Source organism: Xenopus tropicalis, chromosome 9 (assembly GCF_000004195.4).
Source record: "Xenopus tropicalis strain Nigerian chromosome 9, UCB_Xtro_10.0, whole genome shotgun sequence".
Classification (NCBI taxonomy): domain Eukaryota; kingdom Metazoa; phylum Chordata; class Amphibia; order Anura; family Pipidae; genus Xenopus; species Xenopus tropicalis.
Window position 1 is genome coordinate 68,250,696 of NC_030685.2, and position 25,544 is coordinate 68,276,239.

At 39.8% G+C, this 25,544-nt stretch overlaps 1 protein-coding gene across 1 annotated transcript; it reads right to left on the bottom strand.

Moving 5' to 3' along the window:
* Window positions 1–207: 207 nt before the first annotated feature.
* On the bottom strand, window positions 208–25,060 carry LOC116407828 (myosin-IIIb-like). Its single transcript, XM_031893874.1, has 6 exons — window positions 24,881–25,060; window positions 21,027–21,161; window positions 13,383–13,487; window positions 13,038–13,137; window positions 9,820–9,896; window positions 208–444 (listed from the first exon to the last, which is right to left on the bottom strand). The coding sequence occupies exons 1-6, from the start codon at window positions 25,025–25,027 to the stop codon at window positions 208–210; spliced, it is 801 nt and encodes a 266-aa protein (XP_031749734.1). The 5' UTR covers window positions 25,028–25,060.
* Between the last annotated feature and the right edge of the window lie 484 nt (window positions 25,061–25,544).

The following is a 25,544-nucleotide window of genomic DNA, read 5'->3' on the forward strand; positions in this document are numbered from 1 at the left end:
GGAATTCATTTGTTAATTTGTTGTGTTCTATCAAAATGGCAACGGTAGCGCTGAAGGGAAAATCCACAACCAAAGGGAAATGAAAGCGCTTTGGCCTCGTACCATTGGTACATGAGGAGCAGCAATAAAAGAAAGAAAAATAAAAAGGAGAATCTGGAGTAATTGCATGCAAATGAGCCCATACTGAAAGTGACAATTTAATACTTTCTATTTATTATGAAAATGGATAGTTAGAATGTGATTCATTGAGGTTATTATGAAACGTCTAGTGAGCAAAGACAGCCATCTAGTGTCGTACCTGGGGATCTTGAAGAGAGCTTTGACAGGGTGCATGTCAGACAAAGGCGGGTCTCCATCAGCTAGTTCAATGGCTGTGATCCCCAGGGACCACACGTCACAGCGCACATCATAGGAGTAATCGTATTGCTGCTCGCAAGCAATGACCTACGCCAGATAAAGAGGGAAATGATTTTGGGAACACTGGAACAATACTTGCTTTTATCAAAGACTTCATTGGAAACCTATAACAGTTTTCTGCTGTTAATCTTTATCTGTGTGTTGCAGAGAATTTCTTCCCCCTGGTCCATAGGGAATAAAGCACTTCTAATTCACTTTGAGCAGGATAATAATATAAAATGCAACAATGTAGCAGATATTACACTTTATTATGGCCATTTTAAATGTGTTTATTGCTACAGTTATGGGATCTGTTATCCAGAATGCTCAGGACCTTTCCAAATAAGGGGTCTTTCTGTAATTTGGATCTCCATACCTTAAGTCTACTAAAAAAATCATTTAAACATTAAATAAACCCATTAATATTATTTTGCCTCAAATAAGGAATAATTATATCTTAGTTGGAATCAATTACAAGGCACTGTTTTATTAATACAGAGAAAAAGAAACACATTTTTAAACATTTTAATTATATGATTAAAATGGAGACTTTGGGAGATGGCCTTTCCATAATTGAGGTTTTCAGATAACAGATCCCATACCCTTTCTCAGTATATTTTACCCTTTATTAGGAATGTTAAATCTACGAGGAAAAACAATTTGCTTTGTGTCTTTCTGTTTTCATAGAAATGATTATTTAATAACGATATGCTACAGAGAATATTTAAACTAAAGGTGGCCATATGCTGAAAGGTTCCCAAATGAGTAGATCCTTCCCCAGTATGCCCACCTTGAGGTGGAAGATATTGAATCGCATTGCCATGATTTAGGTCGTCGGGGCAGGGACCACATCAATGAGACATTGCGCTTCTCACCCCTACAGGTTTTTTAAATTTTCCCCATTGACATCTGGCTGATTTTCAGCCATATAATGTCTGGGTACACAGTTACACAATACACAGCTTTAATCGGCCCTTGTATGGCACCTTTAGAAGCTCTTGCCTACAGTCTAATGTCTTTTTTACATACACTCCAAGTTTGGTTTTATTGTAAGCCAGACCCTCTACCAGTACATTTTTAGATTGTGACGGAAATTCAGAGCTCCTTGTGGAAAGCCACACCTCCTAAATAAAATGCCCCTTAGTATTCTGATGACTTTCCGTGGCACTTATTCCATTAGTAATACATGAGTAATGCAGCTTTTGTCAATGTGTATGCTGTGTAACTGTGAGTGGGAACTATTTTCCCAACAGTTACAAACACAGAAAGAACACAAAAACTCTTCAGTTCCGAGATAAAATGTTATTTTATGGTTAATCACATGAAAATGTATGAGATTCAATTTAAAAAAAAAACTTTTCTCCTAATTCAGTTCCAGTTTTTTTCCGTAGATTAATTCTAATCTAACTATGCGACAGATTCAATTTGATGAGAGAAGTTTATCTCCTAATTTCAAATTTTCCTATAGATCCAGATGCAATTCAGTGAGAAAAACTTATCCCATTGTTTATCACAAAACCAAGAAGAGAGGAAGACGTTCGCTTGCCTGCATATACCCCAGGCCGGTGTGATTTTCTGCTAATAGGAGCACCAGCCCGGGGTATCAGGTAAGTGATTACAATCACAGGGGGGTGCCCAACATTTGGCATAACCCCCCCCCCCCCAGAGATTTTTACTTTCCTTCTCCTTTAAAAACAAAATTAGACCAAAAGGAGAAAATGCCTAAGGAGTGGGGTGACTTTTGTGGCCAGGTGTGTGGGGGAGTAGGTATCCCCACCTAGTCTGTGCCACCTATGGGATATGGAACCACTTTTATTTGAGGGTGCCCCTAAGGTAGTTGTGTGATGTAGAACATTTCTGTATGGAAGAGCACAAAGTAGCTCAATGTAATGTTAGGATCATTAGCCCCCTTAAGCGTATAACAAGAAGGGGATGAATATTAAAGAGATTCTGTCTCAGGAAAAATGTTTTTACAAAAGGCACAAGTTAATTTGCCCCTCCAGCAGAATCTTGCATCAAAATCCATTTTTAAAAAAAGCGAACCGTTTTTTAAATATTTATTTTGAAATTTGAGATGGTTTGAGTTATATTCGTAGTTTCCCAGGTTTCTTTAGTCATGTTACTTGTGCTCTAATAAACTTCAGTCACTCTTTCCTGCTACACTGATGTCATTCCCTCCATTCAAACAGCCAATCAGCAGCACAACAGGAAGAACAGTTCCCTGACACCTGCATTGATATACCATATATACTCAAGTATAAGCCGATCCAAATATAAGCCGAGGTACCTCATTTTACCTAAGAAAACTGGAAAAACTTCTTGACTCGGGTATAAGCCTAGGGTTGGAAATGCAGCAGCTACTGCTAAGTTTCAGCAACCAAGCTAAAACACAAAGCGTTAAAATCCTTCAAAACTATGTATAGTTTATATAGAATATAAAGTGCAATGTCTGGTGCAGAATGGGACAGGTGAGGATGGTAGATGAAGATGAATTTGGGAGCGAGCCAGGGCACTGGAGGGTCTGGTTGCGGGAGGCCTAATTTGCACACAAAGGACAGAGGGTGCTAGTCTGGAGGAACCCATGGCACCCGACTCGAGTATAAGCCAAGGATGCTGAAAAACTAGGCTTATACTCGAGTATATACAGTAAATACTCCCATGACCCATCTATTGGTAGCTATGAGAACAGCACTCAATAGTAAATATCCAAGTCCGGCTCAGCCAAGCCATAACTCCCCCAGTTACATGGGAGTAGCAGAAACAATAGGTTAGCTGAAAGCAGTTCTAATGTGTAGCGCTGGCTCCTTCTGAAAGCTCAGACTCAGGCACAATGCACTGAAATGGCACCTACACACTAGTATTACAGCTAAAAAAAATATTGGTTCATGAATTAAAGGACAAGTCAACCCCAAAAATAAGCTTTTGCCTAATAAAAGAAAATGTAATTCTAAGCAACTTTCCAACGTGAATTTATTAAAAAATCCCTTTAAGGCAATGATGCAACATGGATTTACTGCACAAATGAGGTTGAAGGCCCAGTACAGTTTTCTCCACAAGTGAAGTGCATAATTTAGTCTCTTAGTCATGGAGGAATGGGAGAAAAAGTGTAGATTTGTGTTTATAAAGCATGAAAGTAGTAAGGTAGGAAAGGTTTAATACTTCAAGGCACTTTTCTTTGATGCTGTAATTGCCTTCAAAATGTTTCTGTTGAAATCAAAGGAAAGAGAGTTTTTGCAGTAGTAATGGAAATGTCAGATAAGTACTACATTGAAATTCCATTATTTCCACAGCATTTCAACAGCTTTAGCTAGATTGCTGCCATGTAGTAAGCTACCGATAATTTATCTTAATTTGGGAAACAGAAGCTCTTCATCCTCCCACAGGGAAAATGCAGTTTCACCAGCTCTGGAATGGGAAACACATTGCAATATCTTTGGACTTTGTTAATAAAAGATCGCCATTGTGTCAAATTCATAAACTGTCAAAACTGAAGTTTTATTTCAATTTATTAACTTTGATAGTTCGGCACTCGGCCCCAAAGAACAAAATACTCACTCTTACAAAGTAAATAGAGTTGAAACAACTAATATTAGATGTTACAGGATGAAATCACTGTATTGGCTAAAATGACTTTATATTCAGTGAGAAGGTTTTTGGTATTCAGCCAATAACTTCCTGCGGGTGAAATGTTCTCTGCTCACCTTTCAGGATCAAAAAGCAAGGTTCATTCATACAATACAAGAAACCTCTTCCAAATAACTGATCAGTAAGTGGTTTATGTGAGTTTAGCCTTCCAAACATGAAAACTGGTATTCTGCCATGCCTTGGAACATGCCAAAGAAGTTTGGGGATCTATATTTGTAATCTTCCTGATAGCTGATCTGCCCCAGAAGCACTCATAAAGCAAGCGGCTCTTTAACTAATGCCAACATGGGGCTGATTCTCGGCCTGCAGATAAACGAAGGCTAAAAATCAGCCCCTATGTTGGCATCAGTCTTTCCCTGTGCCTGCACTAGGAGCCATTACATTGGCCTGGATGCAGGAACATGGAGTGGATTTCAGCATTTTCAAAAATGCATATTTGTGCGTTTGTGTGCTGAAATCCACTACCTGCAACTGGCCTGACGCAAAGGCTCCGCGTGCAGGCACAGGGAAAGGCAGCATATTGGTTTATTCTCAGCCTGCATTTATGCACAGACTGATAATCAACCCTGTGTTGCTTGCTTTATAATGAGTGCTTATGGGGCTTTTCAGCCATCAGAGAGATTACAAAAATAGCTCCCCAAGGCATGGCAGAATAGCCTTTCCCCCATTTGTTTATTTGCAGTATGCTTGCTATTATCTTTGTTATTCTCTATATTGTTCTCTTTGCCTTGTATTTGCCTAAATCAAAGTGCATGGGCTTATTTGACATAAGACCTGAGAGTATATTATGGACTTTATTGTAACCATTGTAACTGGAATTTTGTACCTTCATGGAATTTGGACATGCATCTCACCATCATGGATATTAGTGGACATAAAGACGATTATAGACTATGGTACAGAGTGGGTGGACTAAATTAGGGTCTGTTCTGCCTGTTTAGGTCACTATTTTTTCATATATCTAGCTATTACAGAAACACAGAAAGGACCAAGTTCATATACACTGTAGAATTTAGGAGGATGTAGTCTTTTGAACTGATATCTTTAAATCAAAGCCAGTAATGATTTTTTTGCTTGTAAAACTGCCAGCCCAATGCTGATTATAAGGGCATTGCTTTGTCGGAACAAAATGTGCCGCATGTTCTAAATTGAGACCTCTCCTACTTTTCTGTACCAAAGTGAGAATAACCTTGTTTCCATTAAAACAACATCCCGGCATCTGAAATATCTGAATATCCTTGCATTTCTAGCCATTTCCTCCGCAGGTGATACCTCAATCTAAAAACTCTATTTGCTCTGCCAAGATAATGTATGCTAGGAAATTAATGGTATAATAATATGAAATCATGTGGAGAAATGTATTTGCTCATAGCGCGATGTAACACAAATCAGCAATGATAATGTAACCCAGAAATGAATTCTCTACATGCGTATCTACTAAATGGCAGCCCCAGGAAACAGCAAACTTTCTACACCACGAGGAGACAACATTTAGAGCCTCAGATGGTGATAAAATACAAATTCAAAATCATTGCAGGTGAACTTTCAGAGGGAGGAATGGCAGGACGAGCAAGTGGCATCAGGGCTATATAGGCACCCTATATATATATATATATAGGCCTATATAATAGAATAAATAATAAGACACCTCCCCAACCGCAAGATCAAGCCTATTGAAATCCATCAGTGTAGCTGATTTGCTTTAAGATCAAGTGCTGAAGTCATTTTAGGCCATAGAGCAGCATTTCTCTACGGTTCCCAACCTGCTCACAAGGAATGGGGTTTCAATCTTTTTTTGTGCCACATAAGGGCCCTACTGAAGGGCGGTGAAGCATTAAGGCACTTACTCTGAGCTGGCCTTATAAGCCAACATATTGTGGCCTTCACCTTATATTTATGTCCTTGGGACTGATTTGGATTTTGTTTTGTTCGCTGCTTTTGCTTGTACATATTTACAGGTAAACCTACACGTTTGTAAGTCAAGTGCACAAAGAAATGCACCAATGGTCAGAGCTAATTTTAGACAAATATTGAGTTAAAGTAAAGAGCCCTGAAGCTATTAACCTGAAGCTGCCCTTGAATCCCATTGCACAGTAGGCCGACGTGTGCCTTAGGTCTGATGAGTGGCAGCAGAAAATGCTGCTAATGTTTTGCCATTATCTTCTTGCAACCCAATCTCATACACAGAACACAGTGTTTAAAAAAAACACGAAAGGGAATTGAAGGGGTAGGAATTGACTTTTTTACTTAAACAAAGCAGAATGTTTAATTCAACAGCTTCTCAGTGGTTCCCTTTCTCATCTCTTGGAAAAGCCAATCATGGCTTCCAAATTTCCCACTTTGAATTTTAGCAAAATCTTCTTATTCTCTCCTGTATACATATTGCCTGGCAATAAGGGCTATAAGGGCCATAAAATGTTGGTGGCAATAAACCGTGGGTGCTTTCCCTCAAGTGGCCCCATGCATGTAGTGACATTTTGATATCAAAGGCACTGAGACTTAGCCATTTTTAAAGGAGAAGGAAAGTTACAATCACTGGGGGCCAAAATGTTAGGCACCCCCCCCCAGTGATTGTAATTGCTTACCGGAAACCCCCTTGTTTTGCTCCTGTTAGGAGAGAACTGCACCGGCTGGGGTGTATGTGACAAAGGGATCCTCTCCCTTCTTCTGTCTTTGCACTTGCGCAGTGGAGTGAAAAGTCGAATATTAACAAAAATGCTTTGTGCTTAACTGCGCAAGCGTGGGCCCGGGATCCTGTCAAAAGGAGGAGGAAGAGGATGGCTCACCTGCATGAACCCCTGGCGGGTGCATTTTGGGGGGGGGTAGCTTCCTTACCATATATACATAAGATATAGTTATATAGTGTGGAAGGTTGAAAAATATTTTGCTTATTCATTATTATTGCTTCCTGCTAGAAATACAGCAAGCCCATATTAATCCTGACCAATGAGACGGTTGTCACCACCTCCCTCAGGGGAAATTCTATCATCAAACGCCCCTTACAGTGTAGAACCCTTCATTTGCAGGCAGTGAACCCCCCGTCCCTTTGTCACCTGCTCCATGCTGCAGAAGAAAAAGTTCATTAGATAAATCTTTATATTGACTTTGTATATATTTGTACATGTTAGTCTTGTCCCTACTAATGGGCCTCTTTTCCACATTCAACTAAACCAGTTTATCATGCCTTCCTTTGTAGGTTAAATCATCAATTTTGCTATGGTTGCCTTCCTATGAACCCTTATCCTGGTCTTCTGTTTCTTTTTTGGTCACTGCAAATTGTAACCAGCACTTGAGATGTGGTCGATTGTCCTATGCCGTACATGTCTGATTAATGTATTGATTTTGGTAATTTAGGCTTACTTTACATTGTGTTGTGGTTCTATAAAGGTGTTTCCCAAGAGCCAAATCTACTAAATTATACTGTATCTTCCAAAATGAGCTCAAAGGGATGTATTAGTATTAGCATGGAAGCATTCGTTTCATTGGTAATTCCCAAAATTCTCTATACGTTATATATTTTTGCTGTGTCATCCCCCCTGTGGAGGATTAACTTAAAATCCATACTTATAATACACAATACTGTTAATGATGTCTATACGAGTGTATGTAAGGACACCATGGGGCACATTTACTAACCCACGAATCCGAATCCGAATTGGAAAAATTCCGATTGGAAAACGAACATTTTGCGGCTTTTTCGTATATTTTGCAATTTTTTTCGGCGCCTTTACAACTTTTCGGAAATTGTCGCGACTTTTTCATTACCAATACGATTTGCGCGAAAAAACGCGAGTTTTTCATAGCCATTACGACTTGCGCGAAAAAACGTGAGTTTTTCGTAGCCATTACGATTCGCTCGTATCTTGTCGCGACTTTTTCGTATTGAGCGCTCGTAAGCGGCGGGCGAAACTTTCAGACTTAGCATGATTTTGGAAGCCTCCCATAGGACTCAATGGCACCCTGCAGCTCCAACCTGGCCCAAGGAAAGTCTCCCATAGGGCTCAATGGCACTCTGCAGCTCCAACCCGGCCCAAGGAAAGTCTCCCATAGGGCTCAATGGCACCCTGCAGCTCCAACCTGGCCCAAGGAAAGTCTCCCATAGGGCTCAATGGCACTCTGCAGCTCCAACCTGGCCCAAGGAAAGTCTCCCATAGGGCTCAATGGCACCCTGCAGCTCCAACCTGGCCCAAGGAAAGTCTCCCATAGGGCTCAATGGCACTCTGCAGCTCCAACCCGGCCCAAGGAAAGTCTCCCATAGGGCTCAATGGCACCCTGCAGCTCCAACCTGGCCCAAGAAAAGTCACCATACTGAAGCTTGAATGAATCTGAATGTTTCGTACTCGGCGCGAAAGCTGCAAAAAAGTCACGACTTTTCGCGCAAGTTTTAACGCTACGAAAAAATCACCAGATTTTACGCAACATTCGGAATGGCAACGAAAAAGTCGCGACAATTTTCCGAAAAATCGCAAAATACCGATCATTACGAAAAAAACGCAATCGGACGCATTCGGCCCGTTCGTGGGTTAGTAAATGTGCCCCCATATGTGAACAAAACAGCAGCAGTGGCAAACACCTTTGCCAAGAAGGAACTGAGCACCACATTTCTGACCCTATTCTCAAAAGCAAATATATACCAGCCAAACAGAAAGACAAATGAAAGGACAGTGAATAGTATAAACCTCAAGCAAAAATGGGGCAACTGAAGTTTTTGGACCTTCCATAAAACACAGATTTATGTGACTACAGAGGAGTGAATCTGTCCAGTGAAACCACAGGAAAATTAGTAAAACAGTGAAGTTTGCATTGAGGTCAATGGGCCCTTTTTTCACTGCACATTTTTTTTTGGAGTCACTTTTTCCATGCAAAATACTTTGGAGTCTGAGGGAATTTTTTCATGGTGACTTTTTCTGCACAGAATACATTGGGGTCTATTTTTTTACTGTGAATTTTTTGCAGATGGTGAATACAGGGTTTCTATTCTATTTTAGACTAATTTTTAATATGAGCGCCAAGCTAAATGTCCCCTTGGTGCTGGAATGGATACCGGCTTTTTTCAACAAAAATGTCAATGTCACACACAGAAGTGGAAATAACCGTGAAAAAATGGTTGTGACATTAGCTTCCACGTCTTATTTCATCCACATCAAAGGAAAATAGAATCTTTATTTTAATAAATATTTGTTCAAGCCTGCAGTAATACACCAGTAGAAATATGGCAGATGCACCTTGTAATAAAACAAGAGTGAGTAATGTGAGTAGAGAAGACATAAACATGGGCATCTTTACATGCATGGTATTAGAGGCACTCAGTGAAAATTAGTATTCTAAGAAATGATGGAGATAATAAATGGAGAGCAGCTGGGCTACAAGATAATGAATTCTGCACATAGAACCAACAGACTAATGCAGCAAAGTCAATGTCAGGCTCAGGTATAGGAAACCCGTTATGCAGAAAACTCCAAATTACAGGAAGGCCATAGACTCCATTTTAATCAAATAATTAAAATTTTTAACAGTGATTTTCTTTTTCTCTATAAAAATAAAGCAGTAGCTTGATCCTAACTAAGACATAATTAATCCTTATTAAAGGCAAACATTCCATATTGGGTTAATTTAATGTTAAATGATATTTTAGTAGACAAAGTATGGAGATCCAAATTACGGAAAGACCCCTTAATCAGAAAACCACAGGTCCCGAGCATCCTAGGTAACAGATGCCATACCTGTATTATGCATGATCATAAAAATGACATTTGACAGTCCCTCAGAATGACTTACTTCTGGTGCCATCCAAAATGGAGTCCCCACAGATGTGTTTCTCCGTAGGCGCGCGCTGGTCAGTTGCGCTGAAACACCTGTTACAGACAGTAGTAAGACTTTTCAAGGAATGAACAGCCATAATATGCTTAACGGTTAGGTTTTAAATAATCCTAATTCATTTCCATAGGGAGACCACTGGCACTATTGTAGTGTATGTTGCCCCCAAAATATTATTAGGAACCAAACAGCTTTCCTCTTCTATGTGTGTCACTAAGGTACATAACACAATAACAGACTATACTCCATCTTGAATCAGAGCTCCCTGACTGTAAATGAAAGGGAACGTGTGTTTGATGGGTTGGTGTTCATGTGAGACTGAGGTTGTGTTTCTCCATGTACAGACCCAGTTATTTCTATAAAGTGTTTCTTTGCTCTGCGCCTTCTATATCTTGCAATGCATTCTGGGGCAATTTAACCTTTAATGACATTTCAATGAATAATGTATTCCATTAATTGATAATGGATTTATTATTAAACATTTCACTTTAACATGCTCAGCGGGTGATCAACAGGCCAATGTCAATTTAGATATCAATTTCATTCCACTGGCACAGTGGGTGAAGAATGTCACGTAAGAGTGACAGGTCTGACTAACTCACCTCAATCCTGCACCACCAAACTGTAACCTCCTACTCTAGTGATTCAGTAAATATCCAGTGCTAGCTGCTCTACAGCCACTGATTGAGGGCTGAATGCACAGCAGGCACAGAGCAAAATCTAAATTTACTTACAACTAATGCGTAACAAAAAAGTAAGGGTAGAAATGCTGTACATTATGTTTAGGGCTTCTATATTAGCCCAATGCAACCACAGCCCTTTAGCAGGAAGATCTGTGCCTCCAAAGATGCCCCAGTAGCCCCCCATCTTCTTTTCTGTTGATTTACTGCACTTGCTCTGTGCTGCTGTCACTTACTGAGCTTAGGGACCATTTCATTGGTGGGCCCCTACAGCTGCCCCATGATATTTGTAAAAGGATTACCCTCAAGCAGGAGAATGTAAATATATATAGGCAGAAAATAAAGACATAGCTCATACTTAGTGAAATCAGTAAAGGTGGCTATACACAGTAAGATCCGCACGCTTGGCGATCTTTTCCCTATATCCCCACCTACGTGATGAAATGATCGAATTAAAACGGCAGGTATAGGCGCCATCGGTTCGGGGAACACATCAACAAGCCAATGCGGTCCCCGATCCGACAGAAAAATCAAACCTGCCCAATTGTGATCTGGCTGATTTCAGGCCAGATGTTGGTAAGGCAGGCCCATAATTCATGCCCATAATTCATGACCATACAGGGGCAGATAAGCTGCCAAATTGGTCTAAAGGACCGTTCTCAGCAGCTAGAATCGGCCCGTGTATGGCCACCTTAAGACATGAGATCCAGAAATGCTGCCCTGGACCAACAGTGTGTTGCCAGAGCACACTGAGCATGTACAATGCCACTGACACTCCTAACTAAATCCAAGATGGGGAGTTACTGTGACGACTTTGAAGGCCTGGATCATTACTGGTATAGAAATGTGGAACCTTTAGGCTGGTGCAGAATATAAAATATAGCATTTCTAGCCATATTTGTTTTTAAGGCATAATTTATATTTAAGTATGGAAATCCCATGCCATATATAATAAATCTGATTTTCAACATTACTTAGTCACTCATCTTAGCACAGTAAAAATGTAAATTACTTCTGTATTTGCAACCTACATGCACTTATATATATATATTTCAGTCTTTGTAGTGTCTGCAGTAGTGTCTCAAGCACCTCATCCTTGAGAAAGGTCCTATTGAATGAAAAGTTGGATTTTTTATGTTCACAATAAACTTGTGATATTTTTAAAAGGGTGTGCCGGTCATGAAACCTTGTTTGCTATATATATTTATATATATATATATATATATACATCAATCCAAATGGTGTCCGCACTCCAAGGCTCAATATTCTGCAGGGTGCATAGCCAAAATTATGTCTGTATAGAAAATAATTATCTGTGGCCAGCACACCCTTCAATGTTTCATCAAAAAAAATTTTTATTGTAGATATATTGTTAAAACCTTTTTAAGGCCATTTTAAGGCCTTTTTAAGGCCATATATATACAGGTATGGGATCCCTTATTCGGAAACCCGTTATCCAGAAAGCTCCGAATTACGGAAAGCCCGTCTCCCATAGACTCCATTTTAATCAAATAATTTAGAATTTTAAAACTGATTTCCTTTTTCTCTGTAGTAATAAAACGGTACCTTGTAATTGATCCCAACCAAGATATAATTAATCCTTATTGGAGGCAAAACAATTCTATTGGGTTTAATTAATGTTTTATTAATTTTTTAGTAGACTTACGGTATGGAGACCCAAATTACGGAAAGACCCATTATCCAGAATACCCTTGGCCCCGAGCATTCTGGATAACAGGTCCTATACCTGTATATATATATATATATATATGCACAAACAGGCCGCTTCGCTCAGGACTTATGAAAAAATAAATATGATTTATTAATAGTACAACATGACTGTGTATATATATATATATATATATATATATACAGTATATATACTGTTCTGAACCTGTTGGTACTATATGAGTGCAGATGGGTGCTGTAACTGAGTAACAGCTGCCTGGCTAAAGGATGGGAGAAAATCCAGTCCTTCTGTGAAGCATTTCCTTTGCCTCGCGCTTTTTCAGTCGTTTATTTATGTTTTCATTTCAGCCAGACTTCCATCAACTGCAATAATCACAAATTAAATGGATCTGTTGGTTTTTAGGCCCAAAGGACCATTTTACCTTCTGCTCAAAGGGGATGAATGTGCTCCAGGCTATTAACACCATTTGAGGGGAAACAAGCATTTTCCTTTCATATGCAAAAGATGGAATTATTGAATTTAAATGAGGCGACGGCACAGAAAGAGGTGGCGCGCAAGCAGATTGCAAGTGTGTTGGTAAATGAACGCTTTGCTATTATTTTAGAGTTTAAAACAAGACCATTTGCAGCAACCCAAAACAGATTATGTGACAGGAAATCAGAGGGAGCTCCATCTGTCACAGCCAAAGTACCCAGCGGCTCCTGCTGGATATAATCGCTAGACCTGTGGCGTTCTCCCAGCCTTCCAAACTCATGACTAATTGACAACAATAGGGTGAGAGAAGCCAATGCATGGCACACAGTCATTACCAAAGTCAACCAGCTTGACTCCGCCTTCCGTCGTGAGGAGAATATTGTTCCCTTTGACGTCACGATGAATGATTCTATTGTTGTGCAAATGCTGAAGTCCCTGAATGACAAAGCAACAACAAAAAAAGATGACTCCCCCATTTAAAAATAATTACTGTGCTATTAGGAGCATAATGATACCAATCAGCATTCATGTGAGTAACATGGGCCTGGCCCAGCAAAGGCCTGTCGCCCCCACAGGGAATCACAGCAGGCACTATTAGCCTAATACCACATGACCCCAAAGTGAATAATGTGCTTAAGCTTCATTCACTCTGCCATTAAGTGCTAGATGAGCCATCTTACCAAGAGAGCTCCGTACAGAATGTAGGAGATTATCATTTCATCCAAGCGCTGCCCACACTTCAAGATGCTTTTAACCAGGTCTGTAACAGATCCGCCATTGCACAGCTATAGGGAGAGGAAAGAGGATTAGAAGGTGTTATGGGGAGACACTGAGATGTAGTCACAATATGAATTAACCGGTCTGAGACAAAATTAAACATCATAATGAAAAGGGTTACAAAATGTTTTAGTTATTAAAAGGACCAGTAATAGTAATCTAAACTGCAACAAGAGTTATTTGTATTTAGTACATATATAATGTTTTCATTCTGAAGCAGAAGTCCTGATTTTGCCTTTCCCTGTTGCACAGTCACCCACCATTTTGTCTCCACTTCCTTGTGTAAAGGTGTTTTTATATAAATATATATGCAGGCAAGGGATCTGTTATCCAGACACCCATTATCTAGAAAGGCCAGAATAAGGGGAAGGCCATCTCCCATAAACTTAAAAATTATTTCCTTTTTTTCCTTGTACTTGATCCCAGACCAAGATATAGTTAGACCAGTTAGACTGTTTGGAAGTTCCTTATTAATTTATTAGGCTAAATTGGACCTTTAGCATTTGGAATGGGTTTGCCTCTTTAAACCCCACTGACTGAGGAGGGGGGGGGGGGTTGCACCCCCAGTGAATGCCAATAAAAGGTTGGCTTATTATTCTTTACCTGGAATGTTTTTCCTCTTCCTTCTCTTTAAGAGACTTTTTTTTAGGCAGCTGGGTAAAATGGGGGTTTTCTGGGTTTAAAGGCCCTGTCATGCTTGCACCTCTTAAAAAAATAAATGTATACAGTATCAGGATTCAACAGGAATATCCAACTTGCAACTGTCAGCCAAATAAAAATCCAAACATAAATATTAGCCTTAGAATCTCAGGGAATTCTGACACAACACAATATTGAATCCAGTTCTGAAGCAGCTGGATTCAATGTAGATTCGACCCATTCATTCTGTCATATTTAATTTAAAGTTTATATTTATTATACTGTATTAATAAGAGACATCACTGCTGTCACATTAATCCTACTATCATGTAAAGCCATAAATAACCTGTAAACTATCCTATTGGTGATGGTTACATGAGTGAAACCTGCATATAACGTGCCACCTACTTTGAAATATAAGAATTGTAGGTGCAACTCCAGCCTGTGGCCTTGTACCTTTCTTTGGTTATTGAACCCCGCAGTGACCTAATAGCCATATATATTTTACAACTGGGGGAATTATTTGCTATATTATATAGCTTCAGATACAGTCAATAAGGATAGCTTAGGTATAAAATGGAAAGAATAAATGGTGCCTAATCTTCTGCGCAGATATAAATTCTCTTTCTTTTACTTTCTCATCTTGCACTGCATGAAGAAATGTATCCCAGTCAGATGCAATCAATGAGACTCTGTTTTGATAAAGAAAACTACACCTGAGCTTGTGAAAGGGCTTTAGAAATGTAGGTTAGCTATGACGAAGGTGCCAGGGAGGAGAAGATTGATGCCCTCGATAACAATGAGGCAACAAATTACAGTCATTTGGAACCTTTGCTGCATGACTGCCCCCACTGGCAGGCCATATAAAACAGACAGCGGCCATATCTCTATACTTAGACTTGATGGCGTGCTCTGCCATGACTGGAGATGAAACATTCTGATCCAGGAAAGCGCCGATCCTTGCGAGCCGTTTCCATTAGCGCAGGGCCATACATCAAAGGTGATGATAAAAAGCAGGAATTAGGTCCTCTGTGGATGTGTTTTTACCCACAACATTAGCTTCTAAACCATCCCTGCCCTCAGCGTGATTTCCCTTGCATGTTTTCTGATTACATAGGAACGCCATGCAACAACAGAAAGATATTTCCATCTTTTATTGCATTTCATTTTGGGCCAGACATCTTTTAACCCTTTGAGTGCCAGAGAAATACCATTTAGACTCGAGTTCGAACTATCGAAGGATACAGGCCATATTGGTTACCATATTAGTTCACTAAATTAGATGGTATCATCTTTTAGTACTCTAATCTACAGTTAAATAAATAAGATTGCTGTATATATTTGAGTTTTAAAGGGATTCTGTCATGACTTTATACTAAATTACATTGTGTACATTGCAAATAATTCACTCTACCATTTAAAATGTTATTCTTGAATTAGTAAATGTATTTTTTTTAGTTGTAATATTGGTATATGGGCAGCCTTCTTAGGTCATTGTGCCTGAGTCTGAGCTTTCAGAAGGAGCTGGCGCTACACAATAGAACTGCTTTCAGATAACCTATTGTTTCTTCTACTGAATGTACAGTAACTGGAGGAGTCATGTTCGGACTTGGGTGTTTTACTATTGAATACATATCTCCCACTAGGTGGGGCATGGGAGCTTTTTTTGTAGCAATGCAGGTGTCAGGGAGCTGCTATCTGCTCCGTTCTCATTGTTCCCCTTATCGACTGCTGGGAAGGGGGTGATATCACTCCAACTTGCAGCCCAGCAGTAAAGAGAGACTGAAGTTTATCAGAGCACAGGTCACATGGCTGTGGCACCCTGGGAAATGAAGGATATGGCTAGCCTCATGTCAGATTTCAAAATTAAATATTAAAAAATCTGTTTGCTTTTTTGAAAAATGGATTTTAATGGCGGATTTTGCTGGAGGAGCGCTATTAACTGATGCGATTTGTAAAAGAAACATGTTTTCCATGACAGAATCCCTTTAATGACAAACAACACCAATAATAAAAATGATTCATTTGAGTGGAAATACCATTTACTTCTGTTTTGTGCTTGTTTCATTTGTTTTCTTTGAAGCACAAGTCCTGGGCTTTATTGCACTGTGCTTGCATGTTCTAGCATTTTCAGCCATCATTCATCTGTTGCCTAAACAAACTCCATCAGGTTTATTGGGTTCAGTGGTGCATTAAATAATACATATTATGAACTGCCCCCAAAAGCTCACTTAGTAAAACTACATGTATTTGTAGTACAAACTAAATCAATATAACATGTAGATGACTTTTGGTATTAATTGTCCCTAAAACAAATGTTGTACCACACTCTTACCTAATATGATGCCATTATTTACCACTGCCTCAGACCTGCATTAAACCAAAGAAGTTAACTTGGAAAATTCACATGGCAAAGAATTTTTCTGCTTTAAAATTCTCTAACAGATCAGGTCTAGGTCTATCAGGACCTGAACCCCCATAGGTGGGAGCGCCCCTGCAGAAGGAGAGTGCCACAGTGAGCTCCAGGGAGGAACTATTTTATTCTAATACCTTAGGCTGTGACTGCAACAAAGTAAAGGGGTGACATTATAGAGAACACGAGCATGGATAAAAGTGTTTCAGTAGTACCCGAGGACCTTCAGTTCCACTAGATCTCTAAAGTGTGGATCTTGACCACTGGGTGTTGGCCAAGGTAATTCAGGCTTAACTCATAATATAACAACAGGGGGTGTTTGGCCACTGCTGTGCTCTGGTGGAAGGCAGTGGAGGTCCAAATGCACTGAATTAAAGGGAGCATTAATGAGTGGAGAACGCCTTTTATGCAAGTAGTGACATACCATTTTATCCATTAAGACTGCTGTTGTTTTGCACTTCAGAAAGAAACTGGAATAAGTATTAATGTGTAGGTGGAAAATGGAATCAGAAAATTCACTTTCAAAGACAAAAAAACACTTTTTTATGGGTTGTGCTAAAGCCTGTGTACCCTCACATTAAGCATAGGCCATACCCCAAAACCGGCAGGTATGTATTTTTGAATTGAAGTACAGGGCTGTAGCTTCTTCCATCAGATAACAGCACAATTCTAAAAACATCTAGCCACATACAGTGCTGATATCTGAAATGTGTGATTATGTCTGAATGTAAACCCTGGCATTTTATGGAAAGCCTTGCTGTTAGGGTTCTCTGTTCAGATCTCTTAAGTACAGGGAAATTAGCTTGATATGTTGTGTAGAGGAGACGTCAGAGACGCCCCTGATGGCTAGGATTGTGGGGCATGACAGGTAAGGGTCACCGCGCATTACAGGCCATCATAAATAATGCTTGTGTATTTCTAGAGCCCTAAAAAGCCTTTAAATTATAGCTGCTCAGAACATAAATTGAAGTGACTCTGACAGCTGAGGACATCTTTACAGTACCAAGCAGATTTATAATGCTGCCGATGTGTTGTATTTCAGATTGTTACTGAAAGAGGAAAATCCTACCAAGTTTTGAAAATATTGTTGGTGCTAGATCTTCTGAGTTGGTGGCAATGGTGTAACTGGGCTGTATGAGGCAACATCAAAATCTTATTAGGGAACCACCTGCCCTTTGGGAAAGAGATTATCATGCATCACAAAATCCTTCCCATGATGACACTGGTAAAGCCTGTAGTAGTACAACCATTGTGCTGGTATTTACTAGTTCCCCAGCCTATCATGGGGCTAGACTAGAGGACTCTGGGGATCCTGGGCGTGCTGTAAACCACAGTAAGGAGAACGTTGGGTGGGGGTTGCAGGGGCCCAGTTGAAACTTTTGCACCCAGGCTTGTAGGGCAATAGTTACTTCTTGATGAGAAATGTATCACCAACAGAATATAACACTTTGCAATATTAATAAGAAATAAGAAATATACTTGCAATACAAAATTTTTAACACTAACTAATCAAACATTGCACATTGTTTTATAGCGTAGATTTTCTTTTAAATTAAATTCCCTTTAATGAACAGTACCTTTCCTGCTTGGTACAACACTATTGCAGCACTGTTTGCTTGCACTATATACATTTATAAAGGATGCTGACAACATTTATACATTAGCTGAATTCTAGCAGTTTATCAGTAGAAAGATAATTGCAATTAGGGCAGCACAGTGGCTCAGTGGGTAGCACTTCTGCCTTGCAGCACTTGGGTCCTGAGTTTAATCCCACCCAGGAGTTTGTATGTTCTCCCCGTGTCTGAGTGGCTTTCCTCCGGGTTCTCTGGTTTCTTCCCACACTCCAAAAACATACAGGCAGGTTAATTGGCTTCTGACTAAAATTGGTCATAGTGTGTGTGAATGTAATAGGGACCTTAGATTGTAAGCATCACTGGGGCAGGGACTGATGAGAATGACAAATAATCTCTGTGTTGGTGCTATATAAATGGAACAGGAACTCTCAGTAATGAGCATAAACATTGATGCAATAATTGAATACACAGACTAGGGCAATATTTATCTTACTGAGTGGTCATCTTCTCCCCCCTCCTTATTCTCCCAGTGCTTAATGAAAAGCAGCAAGAGATTGGGCCATGAGATTTGCTCATATCGTAAAGCAGGGATGTCCAATTACATGCCTGCTGGCTGGATATGGTCTTCCAAGAGAATTCCTTTTTGTACATTATAGTGTTATAATATTCCAGCCCTCAAACATGTGAAATAAATGATAACTGGACCACAGCCTGGAAAATCTGGAAAAACACTATCTATAAAGGAACAGTAACATCAAAAAATTAAAGTGTTTTAAAGTAATTAAAATATAATGCGCTGTTGCTTTGCACAAAACTGGTGTTTTTGCTACAGAAAAGCTACTATATAGATAAGCTGCTGTGTAGCCATGACGGCAGCCATTCAAGCTGGAAAAAAGGAGAAAAGGCACAGGTTACATAGCAGATAACTAGTAGATAAGCCCCATATAATGGGGGTTTATCTGTTATCTGCTAAGTAACCTGTGCCTTTTCTCCTTTGAATGGCTGCCCCCATGGCTACACAGCAGCTAACTTATATAAACTATAGTAGTCTTTCCGAGGCAAACACACCAGTTGTAGCAGTGCAGGGCAGCATTACATTATATTGTTATTACTTTTATACACTTTCAATTTTTGGTGTTACTGTTCCTTTAAGGATTGTTTGTTGCTATGAGGTTCTTCCATTTAGGGAACATGAAGAATTAGCTTCCAGTGAGCAAAACATACAAACTGACATTGTGTAAATAGAAGGAGGGGCACCACTACCAAATGTTATGTCCATTATGAAAAGCCATTTAAGTACTTTGCAGCAGCTTTGCTCTGCTTGAGTGAGTGAGAACTATAGGGTTATAACATCAGTTCTGAATTCCACTGCTCTTTGCCATCTGTTTCCATGTAATGAGCCATCTCTGATGTGGCATCAGCCTATAGTAAGTGGCTGGAGAATAACATCAACTAAGACAAATGAGCAATTTGCCATCTAGACTGATGCCTCATATCAGTAGGCGATGAGTCGGTGAGCAGGAAATGTGTGCTGGTCAAAATGGAACCCTATTCTTCAACCTTATTTTAATGCTAACTTGTTTTCTCTTTACTTTTGGGGTCACATATTGTAGAATTTATGAAGTTGCCCAAAACATCTCTACAGGCCCAATTATACCACTACTGTTAGGCTACTGCCCCACTAATTAAGACATGTCACTTGTAAATTAGTCTGCAAAACTGCATCATGCCAGGTAATGACATCTCCCTTAAGCACCCAAAATTTCAACCCAGTGTCTCCCCACTCAAACTGACACCCGCAGTTGGTTAAAGTGATGTCAGTCAACATGGTGGCAGCAGAAATCAGCGCAGTGGGAAGTATTCAGAGGTGAACATAAACAGCCATGATTAGTTTTGTGCAAAATAACCACAGCAGATAGGGTTGGGCGACCATACCATTTTTGATTATGGCATTGGATTAAGTGCAGACAGGCCCGGATTTGTGACAAGGCCACAAAGGCCCGGCCTAGGGTTGGCATGCCGGAGCAATGGGGGGGGATAGGGGGCACAGAATGGGGGCGGCCTAGGGGCATCCAGATTACAAGTCAGGGTGCTGGGTTTAGTTAACCTTTATGTTAAAATAAATATTTACAGGGTTTTTAGGCAGGTTTAGGGTTAAATGTGGGAGTACCTGGATGTAAATGGACAAGTAAGGGCATTTTTGGTACACTAATTTGCTACCAGAGTAAGGTTTCAAAAGTTTGATGTAACTTATAGTCAGATCATCTCTTTTTAAACTGGAAACCTATAAATTACATTATCCAGATCACCCCCTCTAACTGGGTATATATTCTTATATTGCCACAGAGATGTATTCAAGAAAATTATTGAACCAGCATCTATTTCTAGCTCTGCAAACACACTGGTCTGTAGCCTTACCCATTTAAAGGAGAAGGAAAGGCTAAGTCAGTTGGGGGTGCCAAAATGTTAAGCACCCCCAAGGGACTTAGATTGCTTACCTTGTACCCTGGGCTGGTGCCCCTGTATGGAGAAAAAAGCACCAGCCCGGGGTACCTGTAGGAAGCGCTTCCTCCTTCCTCTTTCTTCTCCCGGCGAAATCCGTCAGCCGGCGCATGCGCAGTAGAGTAAAAAACCAACTTTGTTTTTTAAGTTCCACTATTCACTCTACTGCACATGCGCGCACAAGCGAATAGGAAGTAGGAAGCGCTCGCTGCTACCCCGGGCTGGTGCAGTTCTCTCCGTACAGGGGCACCAGCCTGGGGTAAAAGGTAAGCGATCTAAGTCACTTGGGGGTGCCTAACATTTTGGCACCCCCAAGTGACTTAGCCTTTCCTTCTCCTTTAAGTTATTGGAAGAAGTCCCCCTCAGTTCACATTATGTGGATACATATAGAATATGCCTGACAATTTGTAACCCCTTACCTCAAGAACCAGCCACAGTTGCCCTCCGATATACTGATCAGCTTTGTAAAACATTCCAAAAAACATCACAACATTCGGATGATTTGGAAGCGACCGCAATATGTTGTATTCTGCCTCAATCTCTTCATCCAAATCCTGAAAGTAAAAAAATCACAATATTATCAAGTAACTTTGCTAATTTAATAACAACCTTTATTTAAACACTTGACAGTTTTTTGTTTGACGGACATTTGTCTGAAACTTGCACGATGTCAGAAATGTTTCCACATTGGTAAAGGTGTTCATAAACGAGCCAATTTTTTAATTTAAAATGACCCATTCCTGAACGATCCAATAATATTGTTGACTTATCGTATAGTTAATGGTGTACGAACGATCGTCTGGCCACTAATCGGGCCGACATTAATGGGCAAAAAATTAATCGGCTGGGTTAAAAAATTTTTGTCATTCAGCAATAAAATCTGCCAGTTGGTGTGAGTGCCAGACATTTGTCATTGAACGATTGTTCCCTGCGCATGTCATGATTGCCAACGAACATATACTAAAGTACACAAAAGTTCTTTGTGGAACCTTAATTTGCTTATTGCAGGGTTCACCCGCATGTGAATGCTACATATTACATAACCTTTAATAAAACATGTTTTTTGGATCGTGCAGCAAGTTGCAACCATTTCCAAACTGCTGGCAAAACTCCCCAGAACTACTGGTAGAGTAGGGTATGGCACACACAGTGGCATGGGGCAGGCAGGAGTATGGCACAGGGGTAAATACTGCTTCTGCACAATATCGGATCGTACGTAGATGTACAATCTTTCTGTATTTTAGGTCAACAATATGATGACATCTTTTCAAATAATCATTGTCCGTAGATGGCATATTGTATGACAAATCGTTCGTCAAATGATTGTGTACCAATTAGATTGTTCATCACAGAATGAGTGAAATCGGCATGTATGGCCACCTTAACTCTGAAGAAGCAATAGGTTCACAATGGGCCACTACTACAGAGCGGGTTGTCGTTGCACAGCTGCAGCACACATTTTTTTTTGTTCTCTGCGGCTGGGTTCCAGAAAGCTAGCCTCATCGATGGTGGTATTGTGTTTCTGGAGCCTGCCCCCTCTAAATATAAGCTCTGATGTCAGCTAAGGGGTGGATTCAGGTCCCTTCTCAACCCTTTGGGGCAGGTTGGTTTGGGCTTGAGAAAAGGCGGCTTAGGGTGGGTGTGGGTCAGAAGATTTCCAACCACAGCATCACTAGCCTATCCCTAGGTTTAGGGGGGCCCTGGGATACCACCACTAGTCAGCACTAAATTGAATAATTCATATGCTTTTATGTAATTGTTGATATGAATTAGCACCTTAAATTCAATTCAAATGATGCTAAGTATTAAGTATACATATATTAAGTATATGTTAATGAAAACTTTAGATCTAATATTGACTTTGGTCTCCTTGAATCAGCTCCCCGTATTCCCCGTCCAGACAACTAATGCCCTACCAATATTAAGGTAGGGCATTTAATAGACAAAGATTAGATTTAATTTAATAGACAAAGATTAGAATGGGAGATGCTGTCGTCAAAATAATACAGTTTATCAAATTCTAGTAGTGTATTATTTTGCCTCTTAGTCCTTTTTTATTCATTTAGAGAAAAAACAAAGCCATATATTATATAGCAAATTAGCCCACGTTTTTATAGCATTAGAGGGTTTAATGGTGCATTCCCTTTCATATACTGAAACTCATTTGCAGACATATTAATACAAAGCATACATGGAGATTACCTTTTAAGCATTTTGCTTTTTAGCATGCAGATATAAATGTAGCAGAAAATGTAAATGCCATGAACCATTGCATTCTGAAAATATTTTCCATTATTAGGACTTTTTACGAATAATATTAACTGAAAATGTAACAGTTGTATATGTGTTCAGGTGCTATAGGGAAAGATAAAGAAAATGAAGTTCAGATAAAGTCCACATACAGCATGATTGCCTTTCAATTCATTCTTTAGCCCTGCAGCTGTTCTTTACAGAGAATATACCCAACACTTTTTTCCATGAGTTCATTCAGTAGGGTATATGTAGAAGAGGCACAAAAACACTAGCTGAACTTCCAAAAGTTTATATATTTTTTTTGTACAAAGACATACCCGATTCCACTAAGTAAACCATGATATTCTGTTTGTGTGCTCACTGGGACCAGTTCCCACCCCCCTTAGGCTCCCGGAGCAGTGCAATTCCTCCCTCACCTTGTTCCATTGTGAAGTGATGGATTCTGGGACATAGCTTTCCAGAGAATCTGGGTATCACTCATAATAGAAAGCAAAGGGACTTTGCTAACTAACCATCCCCCAAAAACAAAAGCCCATATTCAATGCCATTTTTTATATACTTCTATAACAGCCTAACAGTTCACTGTCTCTATAATAATAATGATCCAGTCCTTCAAAGTTCTGCACAGGAGCTCCCCATCTTGGATTTTGTTAGGAGTGTCAGTGGCACTGCACATGCTCAGTGTTTGATCCATAGCACTGGCACAGAGAGAGACAGAAATGTGGGGCCTCCTGAGGAGGAGGAGGAAGATCCAGGGCTCCTTAGTTACCCTGCCTGGGTACAGGAATCCCTATTATAACCAGGCACTAGTAATTATTGTCAGCCGTGGATTCACAGATATATTCTGCATTCAGATATCAGTGAATTTTTTCTCATAACTGCGGCAAAAATTTGCCTAGAAAAATGCACGTTGGCTTTAATGTATTTGTAAAAGAAAGTTATGTGCATAAAAATAGCTGTGCATGTAAAAAAAACATTGTTGCACGCGTAAAAAAGTTGCATGGTCGGAGTGAGGAAAAATGCATTTAATACATTTGGAGTATTAAAAATAAAAGTTGCATGGTAGCTGTGAAAAAATTTGGCACACACAGTAAAACAATAAGGCCCTAAAGCAGATCAAGTGAGGCCAACAGCAAGGGCCAACTACAAGCAATTCAAAATGTGCTGCTTTGTTCACCAATAGCGTCGAGGGTGGGGTACCATATTTATTAAAGCAGAGTTGCAAGAAAATAGCGAGTTGCTGGAATGTTTCAGCCTCCATTCACTGGGTAAGCCCATATCGTAGACAAATGAGACAAACATACAGCACACCCGCAACTGCACCAGCAACACAATAAGTCATGTGATTCCTGTGCAACAGTCACTGGGTTTAGATGCTAATGTCAGCTCTGTCACTGCTCAGTTTCATCCTATTTAAGTAAAATAATAACAGTACAGGTAAAGGACCCATTATCCAGAATGCTTGGAACCTGGGGTTTTCCGGATAAGGGATCTTTCTGTAATTTTGGATCTCCATAACTTAAGTCTACTAAAAAAAAAAAATCATTTAAAATAATTTAAAACCCAATAGGGTTGTTTTGCCCCCAATAAGGATTAATTATATCTTAGTTGGGATCAAGTACAGGTACTGTTTTATTATTACAGGGAAAGGGGGATCATTTAACCATTAAATAAACCCAATAGGGCTGTTCTGCCCCCAATAAGGGGTAATTATATCTTAGTTGGGATCAAGTACAGGTACTGTTTTATTATTACAGAGAAAAAGGAAATCATATTTAAAAATTCAAATTATTTGCTTATAATGGAGTCTATGGGAGATGGCCTTTCCATAATTCGGAACTTTCCGGATAACGGGTTTCTGGATAAGGGATCCTTTACCCATACAACATATGCTTTGCACTAGAGGCACATAGATATATTAATTATAAAATGTCACTTGTTTCAAATATAATCCATACTACAGAAATTTAGCATGTATATAAGTTATGATATTAGTGTTGCATGAACAATTCCTACTTACACTGACTGGATCCAAGATCTTCACCGCGGCCAGGCTGCCATCTGTCTTGTTGCTGACTTTGTAAACTTTGCCATATGTACCTTTACCAATGGTGTCGATTATATCCCATGTATCGGAGGGGTCTGCCAAGGACTCAAGGCCAAGCATATTGTGATTATAAGGGAAAAATCCAAAGAAAGACTTCCTAAAAATAGAGAAAATATTATTTGTTAGGGTTGTGCGTATTGCTGATTTTAGGTCGGATTTAAAATAAGTAAAGAAAAACCTGAATTATCAGGATCCTGTTATTAGCAAGTGGGTGGGTTATAGAAAGATGGTGGGTATGGCCTGGGACAACTTGGATGTGGCTTGGTTGAATTGGGGTGTGGCCAAAAGTCTATTTTCTGCAGTGTTGGCAGGTATCCCAATGAGTGCCCCAAATAATTACTTGTCTGTTTGGCAATTAAATTTGGTGAGGAATTAAATGACAAGAAATCTCTGAAGAATGGGGGGAATCACAATGTTTTCTTATACCCTTTTATTCAGCTTAATGAATTGCTCTGGTTTGTTGCTGAGCCTCTCCCCAAAACAGAGACAAGTAGGTACCTGCCTAGGGAACTAATAGGGGTGGGAAGCAACTTAAATATCAAATAATGAGTGGTACCTACAGCTGCCCTGAGCCCAC

Coding starts and splice junctions, on each gene's coding strand:
- LOC116407828 (XM_031893874.1), bottom strand. CDS start 25,027: ATGCTTGGCCTTGAGTCCTTGGCAGACCCCTCCGATACATGGGATATA. Junction 9,897..13,037: donor AGTCAAGCTGGTTGACTTTG/GTAATGACTGTG, acceptor TGTCTGTAACAG/GTGTTTCAGCGCAACTGACC. Junction 445..9,819: donor CATTTTGGATGGCACCAGAA/GTAAGTCATTCT, acceptor TATCTGGCGTAG/GTCATTGCTTGCGAGCAGCA.